The sequence below is a fragment of the Anolis sagrei genome, chromosome 4, assembly GCF_037176765.1.
Source record: "Anolis sagrei isolate rAnoSag1 chromosome 4, rAnoSag1.mat, whole genome shotgun sequence".
NCBI lineage: Eukaryota > Metazoa > Chordata > Lepidosauria > Squamata > Dactyloidae > Anolis > Anolis sagrei.
Genome location: NC_090024.1, coordinates 207,196,553 through 207,209,257, shown reverse-complemented (window position 1 = coordinate 207,209,257; position 12,705 = coordinate 207,196,553). Strand labels below are relative to the sequence as shown.

At 38.8% G+C, this 12,705-nt stretch overlaps 1 protein-coding gene across 2 annotated transcripts in view; it reads right to left on the bottom strand.

Moving 5' to 3' along the window:
* The window catches only part of LOC132773265 (rho GTPase-activating protein 39-like), an 87,864-nt gene that overhangs the window by 27,002 nt on the left and 48,157 nt on the right, over nucleotides 1-12,705 (bottom strand). For both annotated transcript variants that reach the window (XM_060772403.2, XM_060772404.2), the window contains exon 2: nucleotides 193-591. In XM_060772403.2, coding sequence (XP_060628386.2) covers nucleotides 193-591 — 399 coding nt within the window. The remainder of the gene's footprint in view (nucleotides 1-192; nucleotides 592-12,705) is intronic.

The following is a 12,705-nucleotide window of genomic DNA, read 5'->3' as shown; positions in this document are numbered from 1 at the left end:
CATAAACTAGGTTCAGTTTAATGTCTTCTGATAACTTATTATTAGACTTTTTAAAAAGTAGTGACATTCCTTATCACAATGAACAGTCAGACTGACAATAAAACTATTCTTGACCTATTTTTTTCCTGAAACTAGGGATATGGATGAACATATTAAATAGCTGCAAAACTGTAATATGTGGAGGTCATTTACCTTCCAGTCTCTGATCTTTTCTCCAGGCTGTTATTTTCTTTACCCTTCTCCATTTCTTGAACAAGAGCCATTTGGATAGGAGTGTTCCGCCCATCGCTACTTGTGCTGCTCCGGTGCTGGGATGTCCTGAAGTCAGACTGGGAGTTGCGTTTCATGGCTTGGAGCTGAGCCAGAGGCACAATGTCACAGCCCTGTGGCCTGTGCCATACTGTCTGCTGTGTAATGGCATTATAGTAGTAAAAGCGGTTGTTGTTTTGGTCAAAGAGCTCCCACCACTGGTTCTCATCAGATTGGCGAACTCTGAGGTTGGCTGGAGCATCCCAACCACACTCTCCAGTTGTCAAGTTGACATACATTCGCTCCCGAGAACGGGGTTCAATGATCTCCACCCAATCTGAGCTGAAATAACAAAAACAGGGCACCATTAGTCTGGTCTGAAATAACAGGGTAATCACATCAGAACTAGGTTTGGTATCTGTGGTCACCTACACATCAGATGTGAAGTTCTTGATTGCAAACACCTCTTATATATTACTATGACTACTTCTACTATTGCTGCTACTGTCTCTCAATCTCTCACTTACACACACACAGACACACACTAATGGCTGTTTAGACAAGCTACAAAGATTTTCTAGCTTTCAGAAAAAAATGGTTTATTACATTTATACCTTGTCTTTCCATTGAAGTACTGGTCAATATTATTAAAAGCATAAAACAAAGTGAATAATAAAGCTATTATACCTCATCCATGTAATTTCAAAAAAACCCTTTTACTGAGTGACTTTTGGTATTATTGAGCATTCCAATGAATTTCAGGGATAAAAGCGTCCCTCTTTCTACATGAGTGAGGATCTATAATAAAAGATATTCCTCAATATAAAAACATCAGAAGATTTATTCTGAATATTGTATTTGATAGACCTCATTTTCTGCAAAAATATTCATGCAACATAATTTTTGCTTTAAAAGTATTAGTTATTTCCCAATAAACATAATATAAATCTTTATAGCAACGTGCCCAAATCAGCAAATTAACATAAATCCAAAATAATCAGTTTATTTATTTGCAGAAAGGCCTAGCTGTAGCATTAATGATATTGTGGAGTAATTTTCTATCTCAATAACACAATTATCCCTGCTGAGGGAATGAAGGATCATTCTCTGTGCCTGTCACCCTACAGACAACAGTATGTCACTTGGATGCTGTAATGATCCTAATAAACTAATTCCCCACATGTGGTGTACTGTCTGCTAGTTTTTAATCTGCTGCCCAACTGTACAAATAACAAAGGCGGTACGGGGGGGGGGGTGTGTGTGTGTGTGTGTGTGTGATATAGCTTATTTTCCTGAATAATGCTAATATACATCAGGTTTTTCATTAGCAAGCCTTCTGTCTGTTATAAACCAGTGAAGAAACACTGTTTCCCACCTTTTAATCCAGTGCAGCAATATGGGTCAATTAATATGTCATCTGACGCCAATAGAGAGAGGATTCACAATGTATACCAGGTTGTCTATTCAGGTAGCTGTCTCATTTCAGATGAGATGATCTCTTAGTACTGCAGCTCCAGAGCACTTTTTGCAATCTTCCCCTGGTTTATCTAGTATGTACTATGAGAAGGAGCAATTATCTATGAACTCAAACAGGTACCCCTTAATTATTACATATGTCCCTGGTGTGTGTAGCCCATTTGAAGCTGCTCAGTAAACACAGTTTATCAGTAACTCTACACTTCACATATTTTCCTGTCATTGGACTTCAGTAATTTGTGAGTAACAGCTTCCGACTCATCATTGCTCTGAAATAGCAGTACTTGAGACTAGATGCTACACTTCTATATATCAGTCTCCAAAACAATAGACAAACATATGAGTCTACTTTTGTAGAGAGAAAAAGTGGTATAATAATAATAATAATAATAATAATAATAATAGGGCTGTGACTCAGTAGTGTCCCTTTCATTCCATGTTCTGAATACATACTCTTTTTCACTATTTGCACCACAAATTATGTACTAAAGAATGCTTTCTCTTAGAAACAGTTCCAAGATTTCTAGCATTGCTTGTTTGTTTTTTGTTCTGGCCATTTCTGAATTTTATCTCTATTTGCTCTATGGTCAAATGTCTGTGATGTCAGTTTCAGGTTCACAGCAGCATCTCTACTTCGTCATTCATAGACCATATCAAATGAGCATGAGCTTGTTGCCCTTCCACCTTTGCTTCCTCACTTTTTAATGATCAACAAAGCATTCTAAGCATCAGGTTTTCTGTATCCCATTTCAAACACAAATGACAGGAGAATGTATGTCTCAAGACATGCTTGTACTTTGTAGGGGGAAAAAGTGTCCCAGTAGCAAATGCAATAGATTTGTTGGAATACATTTTGTTCCAGCTGTTCATTGTCAGTACATAACACAATGGCAGGTGACTGGAACATTATTTTAAACACTTCAGAATGATGTTCTAAAATACAGTGAATTATTTGTGAATTCTTCAACAAAACATGACATTGGGGTACTGAAACATTTAATCTGGAGGGATTAATTGATATTAATGCATTAGGTAATAAAACACTCAAGAGCAATATTCTACAGGTATCAAAATGATTTAAAAAGCTAATCTGAATATGCTTTATCTACAACAGGTCATCTTCTGTTTAAAAGCCTTGAAAGTAGGAGCTTCCACCACATCCCAAGGCAGTAAGTTCAAGTCAGTGTAAAAGGATTTGTTGAGATGTGTCATTCAAATCTGTAAGCAGAGACAGACAGAGAAAATGCAGCACAGGAAATTCAACGTGGCATGTGATTCATTTGAAGTAGATAGATATACCCACGTGGTTTGCAGAGCTCTTACCATGTGGAGTGATTTCAGACAAGTTCCTTGTCACATGGATTTTCTAAAACAAAGCTTTTTTAAAAACATTACACTCCACATATGGGTCACTGCCTCAAAGTATTTGCATTAGAATGTTATAACAGTTCAACACCACTTTACTTATCATGGCTCTATATGAGAGAAAAGTTTGGCTTTGTAGTGTAGAGGCATTTACAGTTCCCTGCAGGAAAACCAGTGCCCTCCCCTGAACTACAATGTTCTATAAGTCCAGCAAAGAATTGCAAGTGTCTTGCCAAACTACAAATCCCAAGATTCTGTAGGATGAAGCCATGGGTATTAAACAATATTACATTGCTGTAACTATGGAGCAGAGATATACTCTCACTTAACTTTGGAGGACAGAAAAGCAATACTGTTTTACTACATGGGAATTTTGCCACAAGAAATGACAAAAATTAACTTTTGTATATATACTCCCCCCAAACGCTTGAGAAAGTATTAATCACAAACTCAATATTGAAACATAATTTTAAAAAGTAAACATAACTTTTTCTGTTGTAGATTTCTTTAAACTCTGCATAAATAAGATAAACTGCATATTTGGTGAGATGAAGGAGAATTAGACAAGAGTTAGCAGTAAATTCTACCAGCAAGAGAGAGGGGACAATGCTACGGGAATTAATGCCTGGGAGCCTTTAAATTCCAAAGTATTATTCTCAGAAGTCTGAACAAAAGAAATTCCAACTTTGACTGACCTGAATACTACTGCTTTGTCAGGGAAATCTGCAGAACACTCAGATCGTATTTTGTAACATTCAACATACCATAGAAAAGTCTGCCACATCCCTCACTGGAATCTTATAAACAAGGCTTTCGTTTAAAAGAGCTCATTTATAACAATGAATTTGTTACACATTGTTCAGAATTAAACCAAAATGAAAGTATTTAGGAGATATCTTCCTTTTAATTAGAAATGTGCTCTTTTAAAATTTCTTACTTCTTCTCTTCTGAAGAAGGTTATAATATATAGTCAGAATTATAGTATGTGTATGCTTCTCTAACTTGCTCTTCTTCTAAGCCTATGTTTTACCCCTATTTCTCAATGTAAGATTTCACAGTCTGTAATTAGATTCAAGGATATAAGTTTTTCTAATGATGCCAGAAGGAATTCCCAAGGTTACATTTGCAAGAGTCTTTATTAATTTCTATTGGGATTCTACATTTAATTCCACAAATTCTTCCAATTTCACCATGTCTAACAGTTGCTGGTATCCTCACAGCCTCTGAGGATGCCTGTCATAGATGCAGGTGAAACGTCAGGAGATAATGCTTCTAGAACATGGCCATACAGCCCGAAAAACCTACAACAACCCAGTTGCTGGTATGTACTGTATGTAATCCTAATACCGGTGCTAAATTACAAAGTCTTGTTTTTTGATTGAGATGCCAAGACAACACCATGCAGAGAGAATACAAAAAAATTGTCAAAAAGTACGCATTTGTAACATTGTTATATTAAATTTTTTAAATTCCATATCACTGTCAAAAAGTACGCATTTGTAACATTGTTATATTAAATTTTTCTTTGTGTACCTATGTACTTCTATAATAATAATAATAATAATAATAATAATCTTTATTTATACCCTGCCACCATCTCCCCCAACAGGGACTCGGGGCGGCTTACATGAGGCCAAGCCCAAACAATAAAATAAAACAAAAACAAAAGCAACAGCATAATAATTACATAAAAACATATAATACAGTGAGCAATTTAAGAAAACAATACACACCATCACAATGACAATGGGCGGGCCGCATGTGCAGGATAAAATGTTAAAAACTCAGGGTCAGATAAAAGAGGAGCAGGTTATTTGTGAAGGAGGGCTCATAGAACGGGGTTGTAGAACCAAACTTTCCCACGTGGGGGGACGGACGACGACATAGAATCATGTACTCCAATGGCAGAAATGTTGAGGGGAGCAATAGTATGAGGTTGTGTGCCTACTCACCAAAGGTGCAGCGGAAAAGCCAGGTTTTCTTTTTAAAGATTTCTAAGGTGGGGGCTTTCCTAATCTCTCCGGGTAATGAGTTCCAGAGTCGGGGGGCCACAGAGGAGAAGGCTCTCTCCCTTGTACCCACAAGATGAGCCTGTGAGACTGGTAGGGGCGAAAGGAGGGCTTCCCCCGAAGATCGAAGGGCCTGGACTGGTTCATGGAGAGAGATACAGTCACGAAGGTAGGTGAGTCCCAAACTATTTAGGGCTTTATAGGTGATAACCTGCACCTTGAATTGGAACCAGAAAATAAATGGAAGCCAGTGAAGCTCCTTGAACAGGGGGGTCGACCGCTCCCTGTAATTAGCCACAGTTATTAATCTGGCTGCCGAACGTTGGACAAGTTGTAGTTTCCGGGCCATCTTCAAGGATAGCCCCATGTAGAGTGCACTGCAGTAGTCCAGTCTAGAGGTAATTAAGGCATGGACCAACATGGTCAAGTCAGTCTTCACGATGTCAGGTTGCAGTTGGCGCACGAGTTTTAATTGTGCGAAGGCCCTCCCGGCCACCGCCGACACTTGTGCATCAAGCATCAATACTGAATCCAGGAGGACCCACAAACTGCGGACCTGTGATTGCAGGGGGAGTGCAACCCCATCCAGCACAGGTTGCCACCCAATACCCCGGTCAGATGGGCGACTGAGCTGGAGGATCTCTGTCTTATCAGGATTGATCCTCAGCTTGTTCATCCTCATCCAGATTGTCACAGTGGCCAGGCACTGGTCCAGTATCCGAGGGGCTTCCTTGGATTCAGGTGGAAATGAGTAGTGGAGTTGGGTGTCATCTGCGTAAAGGTGGCACCGAACTCCAAAACTCTGGATGACCTCTCCCAGCGGTTTCATATAGATGTTAAATAGCATGGGGGAAAGAATAGAACCTTGCGGGACCCCACAGGTCAATGGCCAGGGGTCCAAGCAGGAGTCCCCCAACTTCGACTGGGAACAACCCTCCAGGAAGGATTGGAACCACAGTAAAATTTTGTCCCCGAGTCCCATCTCAGCGAGTCTTCCCAGAAGGATACCATGGCCAATGGTATCGAAAGCCGCTGAGATATCCAAGAGAACGAGCAGGGTCACACTCTCCCTGTCCAGTTCCCTGCGGAGGTCATCCACCAAGGCGACCAAAGCTGTCTCAGTACTGTGCCCAGGCCTAAAGCCAGACTGCGAACGATCCAGAAAATCGGTGTCATCGAAGAATCCCTGAAGCTGCGAGGCAACCACCTGCTCCAGGACCTTGCCCAAGAAAGGGAGGTTGGAAATTGGTCTATAGTTCTTACATATGGTCGGGTCAAGGGAGATCTTCTTTAATAGAGGTTTACCACCGCCTGCTTAAGGCAGGACGGGAATTTCCCCTGGTCCAATGAAGCATTTATTATTGCAACAATTAATGCAACAAACCATTCCAACAACCCCTCTCTGGCCTGTTTAATTAGCCAGGAAGGGCAAGGATCCAGAGCGCAAGTGGTTGCTCTCACCAACCCAAGGATCCCCTCCACGTCATCAGGGAGAACAAGATGGAAAGTAACCGAGGCACAGACAGGTGCCTCGGTTACCTCATCTGACACTGCGTTTAAACTGGAGTCCATCTCAAGGCGTATCTGAGCAACTTTGCCTGCAAAATAGTGCGCAAAATCGCTGCACCGAGTTGCTGAGTCGTCAGTAAACCCCCTGACCTCAGGGAGCTGGAGGAGCTCCCCAACCACTCGGAACAACTCCAATGGTCTATTTGCTACATGCTATGCTTCATGATTTGGTTTGCTATACTGACTTTTCACCTGTTTCCCAGTTATGCAACCAAATGCACCCTTTTCCCTGCTAAATATTGGAAAACACATGTACCTATTTCTATAGAGAAATCATTTTGTTCGACATCCTTTGATGAAGGCAATCTGCAAGCAAGGAGACAAACACTTGCCTAAGTAACACCTATTATCCTGTTTGAAGCTTGAACACAAGTTCAAACACAATAGGGCTTTTTAAAGAATTAAATGCACTTATACAGCATTGCTTATCTGAAAAGTGAACACATGTAGACAGTTTACAGCTATCTGTGATTCCTCCCACTACTGCAAGTCAGATACAGACAGCAACAGGACTTGCATCAGCTGCACATGTAGTCCCATTACTTTCCTTTTCGATGGATTTGATCTGAACTAGTTTGGCAGGAAAGCACTGAAGCAGGAGCAGAAATATTTTCTATACAGATGAGTCCTGTAATTGATCTATTTTTTATACAATTGCTAGGATATACCTGTTTTCAAGGATTTTATAAGTTTATTGCACAAACTAGGTTAATGTAAATGAAAATTCAAATGTCTAATCCACTTATCCCCAAATTTCTGTTCAAACAAAGCTTTATCTCAACAATTATTTATAACCACTAATGAAAGTCCTCAGGCAGATCCTCAAATCACAATAATGTCATTTCTAAAGCCAAAAATATATTTCACTTTAAGCATATACAGAACACTGTAATATATACACAAGTAACAGCAACTTCCGATATTTTCAGAACTGTGGGTATCTCTTTACCTGTGAGAAATATATTAACAACACTGAAGTAATCCATTTCACACAATGGGAGTGATTTTATTATACCAAATACTCTGAAGCAAAAGGGAGCTGTTCTTATTCAAAGAACCTTCTATTTTCTTACTTTCCTTCCTCTTCTGTTGATATACTTTACTTTCCAGAAAGTAGTCAGTATTACATAGACAACAGCTGTTCTGGTATTTTTAGCCCTTTCACTCCCTGTTGGCTCGTCTTACCAACAAGAAAAGCTGAACGTACCAAGACCAATTTATGTGACATTCAAACCAGAGCTTCCAGTTAGTTACACCAAAAAAATTAGGAATTATAAGCCAAGAATAAACCATAATTTTGAATGCTAGCTTGCGAGAGACACAACAATAGAGGAACCACAGTTTGCCAGAACTTCTTCTCCTGCTAATCCACTCCCATAGGTAAGAGGATCCAAAGAAGACTGAATGGACAGCTTTTGAACAATAGGTAAGGAATTGTGTCATTACCTTGTACGAACAGACAGTTAATGATGCCAAACTGCATTAAACACCATGCTTTTGTTAAGTTTCAGGACAGTTACCGTACACTCATTAACATGACAATATCGAAATGAGCAGCACACCATGGGCTTTAACCTGGACTATATGCGTCCGCACTGCCAGATCATCTGGCATAAACAGAAAACCTGGGATCAGACCCTGGGATATAGGGCCTGTCTGGAAGGGCCCCAATACAGCCCTATATCCCAGAATATCAAGGTAGAAAATCCCACATTATCTGAGTGTGGACTCAGGGCCCTTCCACACAGCCCTATATCCCAGAATATCAAGGCAACGTGGAAGGACCCTGAGTCCACACTCAGATAATGTGAGATTTTCTGCCTTGATTTTCTGGGATATAGGGCTGTGTGGAAGGGCCCTTAGTAACCAGAACCAGGTGTAGCATGATACTTTTTATCTGCAAGAGGGCAAACAACCTTTTCTAAGACCCCTTCCACACATCTGAATAAAATTCCACATTTTTTGCTTTGAACTGGAATATATGGTAGTGTGGACTCAGATAACCTGCTTCAAAGCAAATATTGTGCGATTTTCTGCCTTGATATTCTGGGTAATATGGCTGTGTGGAAGGGTCCTTAGATTGTTGACTGTTGGTTGTTTTCCAACAGTTATGGGTTGTTTTCTTGGGTTTAGGGTAGCCGTGTACATTCTTTACTACAGCTACGTCTGCATCCTTTCTTTTTCCGGTACCTAATAAAGCTATTAGTTGCTCTCAGGGCCCTTCCACACAGCTCTATATCCCAGAATATCAAGGCAGAAAATCCCACAATATCTGCTTTGAACTGGGTTATCTGAGTCCACATAGCCTTATATCCCAGAATATCAAGGCAGAAAATCCCACATTATCTGAGTGTGGACTCAGATAACCCAGTTCAAAGCAGATATTGTGGGATTTTCTGCCTTGATATTCTGGGATATAGAGCTGTGTGGAAGGGCCTTCAGATAACCCAGTTCAAAGCAAATATTGTGGGACTGTCTGCCTTGATATTCTGGGATATAGGGCTGTGTGGAAGGGCCCATTGTATATTGTTTGCGGTAGGTTTTCTTTTTTCCCATATGGCCACCACAGGACCTTTAAAGAACACCAACTAGAGCACAACGTATATAGCAGTAATCCCAAATAATAACATGTTAATTTTCCCATATTGTATACTATCTTCTAGATCTACTGTCAGACAAAAAGGTGGAATACAAATATTCCAAACAAATTAATACCTCACCAGTAAAAGTTTTCAGAATAAGGTCTGATCTCATGATAGAAGACTGTGGTAGTACTAAACATGTTCCCTTGTAACACCTTAAAGGATGCTCATTTTGAATAACTTATATTATATAGCTTTTAGTTCTTTGTAATTAACAAACAAAGAATATTTGGTGAAAACCACAAATAAATCTTGATTGATAGAAGCATACAGGGAAATCTATAAATGGTGTAAGCATTTGGCAGTGCACAATGATTCATACAAGGGAAGCTGTAATGTACGTACATGTATAGCCCAGGTGTATTTTAAAGAAGTACAGCTGATCAAAAGTCTATTAATATCCTCTCAATGAGCTCTGCTCTCCTCCCTTCCCTGCAGGGACAGACCAGTATGAACAAGCAACAAACCAACCAAAAGCTCTGTGAGATATCATTTCAAGTAATTACATCATGCACACAAACCTAACATCAGCACACAACTAGTGTGATGCCTAGCCCATAAAGCATTTACTAGGCCTCTAAGTGTAATGCCTGCATTTTAATCTTTAGCTTTCTTAGTCATACATTTGGAATTTTACATCATTCTCAATATTGTACTCTAGAATGCCCCACAAAAACAGACTTATAGAATTGAAACAAACTATGCCCTTTGGACCAGATCTCTTCTAACTAAAGCATTCCTAACAAGTATCTATCCTACTGTTTCTCACAAAGCTGCAGATTAAAGAGTCCAGAAGACAGTTACATAGATCAACTGAACTCCTTCTAAATCTAGCAGTACCAATTTGCTATTCCACTGCAGTTTTTCTAAAGTGTGCCCTTGAATGTTAAACTGTACATGGTGCTCTCTCTGGAGAGCAAGCACATTAACATCCAGATATGGCAACTTTGCACTTAGCAACGCCACTCCCCCACTCCACTATCTTTTCTGATTAGGTACTGGTTCTTAAGGGTTTAAATATCCCATAGGCACCAGATCCTGTGTGATCTTAAAGGCTAAACAGGATCAGCTCTGGTTAGTGCTTGCATGGTAAACTACCAACAAATACCAGGTGTTGTAGGCTATATTTAAGAGGAAGTAACTGGCAAATTAATCTCTGAATATTCCTTACCTTAGAAAACCCTATTAAATTCATAGAGGTCACCATAAGTCAACAGATGACTTGCAGGTACACATACACACACAAGTTCTTAAACAGAGAGGAACAGAACCATTGTTTAATATCATTGCAACAAGGTTTAAGAGGAACAGTGATACAGAAAAGTATTGTAAGCAATAAATTATTAGATCTCTAATGCCAGGTGGGACGACTTGCAGTATTTACTTTTTTTTCTTTTTTTACCAGAAGGCTGCCATCTAGAAAAAAGGCACACATTTATAATTAAAGAATTATGAGTTCATAACGTTTTTTTCGTACCAGATCAAAACTCCTATTACCTACCCAGCCCACACATCCATTCACACACATCCATACACCTATTCTGCTTTATCATATCCCAGTACATTTTCACAATATTATTATGTGTGCATGGGGCAGTGGAAAAACAAACAATAACAAGTTAGAAATATTCACAGATCTACTGCAATCACCCTAAGAACTGCTCGCTTCAGATCTACCTTTTGACCTCCACTGCTATATTTAAGTATCTGTAAAGCTGCTTTAAATACTATTAATAGTATTATGCATACAGAGCAAGTGAATAATAGATGGGCCTCCTTTTTTAATCATGTACTTTTCACTTATAAATTTGGTAATGGCGAACATGAGAAGGAAACACAAATTTATACACAGGTCATATGACTAGGTAAAACATATGGCTTTTAGATGTATCATCTTCTTAACAAAGAACAATATGCAAAACTGAGGGTTTAATTCTTTAAGACCATGCAATTATTTATTTTCAACATGTATACATAGTAAAAGTATTTAAAGAAACACGATTTCCTCATCATTACTTAAGAATTAAACTGTGTCCGTTCAAAATATTCCCTTAGATCAAAATATGAACAGCAATGTAATACATAGAGTGTTTTCAACATCTTGGATGCCATGAACAAGGGAAAAATACAAAGACTTCAATCTATCTTCCATCTATTAACAGATATTTGTTACTCATTAGTTTTAAAATCTATCTTCCATCTACTAGCAGATATTTGTTACTATAACTCAATAATTTCATTTTTAAAATAAATAATTTTTAATAAAACATACATAATAAAATCTACAAACCAAACGTTTATTTAAAATGCAAAGGTACACTTACATAATAATGTATATAACTACTGGCAATTTGCCACCCCGAAAATTTTGCAAAATAAAAACAGTTTCAGATGTACTTAAAACCAGAAAGTCAAGCACCCGCTACAAAAAAAATGCTCTGTTAGTTCACAATTTTATTGCCACTATCAGAAGGCCTGTGAACTTCACAAATTGATCTTTGGGCTTGGGAGCAATTATTGTATATGAGTGTAGGCAGTCATTCATCTAAGATTTTAAAGCTCTAGAACTAGGTTCAAAAAGTAAAACCCAACTCCCAACATGTGCTCTGAAATAAAACTAGTAAAGAATACAGATTTCACAGATTCAGTATAATATGTGGTTACTATCTTGCTGCCATCACTAATCTTGCAGCCGTTTTTAAAATTGATTATAGTTTTCAACTATTTTAGAGCACATTGTGGTAATCTAGAGCAGATGTAATTTGCACAGAGATAGTTTATGTTAAACCTGCTATCTCTTAGGGACACAGTTGGAAAATCAACATGTTAGTAAAATCTAGGGAACAATCCCAAGCCGCAAACTTGATTCTTCAGAAGTTTAACTCCATCTAAAATAGACTGAACAGTTCTATTCCGACTAGAAAATTTTCTGATTTACCGCATCTTTGTCTTGCCTGGGTTAAAGTTCACCTTGGGTGCCCTCAACCACATAAGAGCAGTCTCTGGATATTGGTTCATGGTTTCCACCACCTCCCTGAAAGTTACTGATGGGTATAAGAGTTAGAGCTAAGTTAACCCACATACTAAGTGACACTTCAGACCAAACCAGCTGATAATGTCTTCTAGCGGTTTCAGGAACACATTAAAAACAATGGAAAAGATAGAACCCTGCGGTAACACAAAGACCACAAGGCATGTGACCTAGTTCTCTTTTTTTAATGCATTTCCACAATGTGTTAGAACCACTGCAGTGCTATACTTCTGCAATATGGCTCAGAAAAATACCATGGTCAATAGCACTATGAATGATTGAAAAATGTAAAAGAATTAGTGATCCCAATGTCACGTGTCCACCACGCAGTCCAGCTCACTCAGCAAAAAACAGAGGACAATAA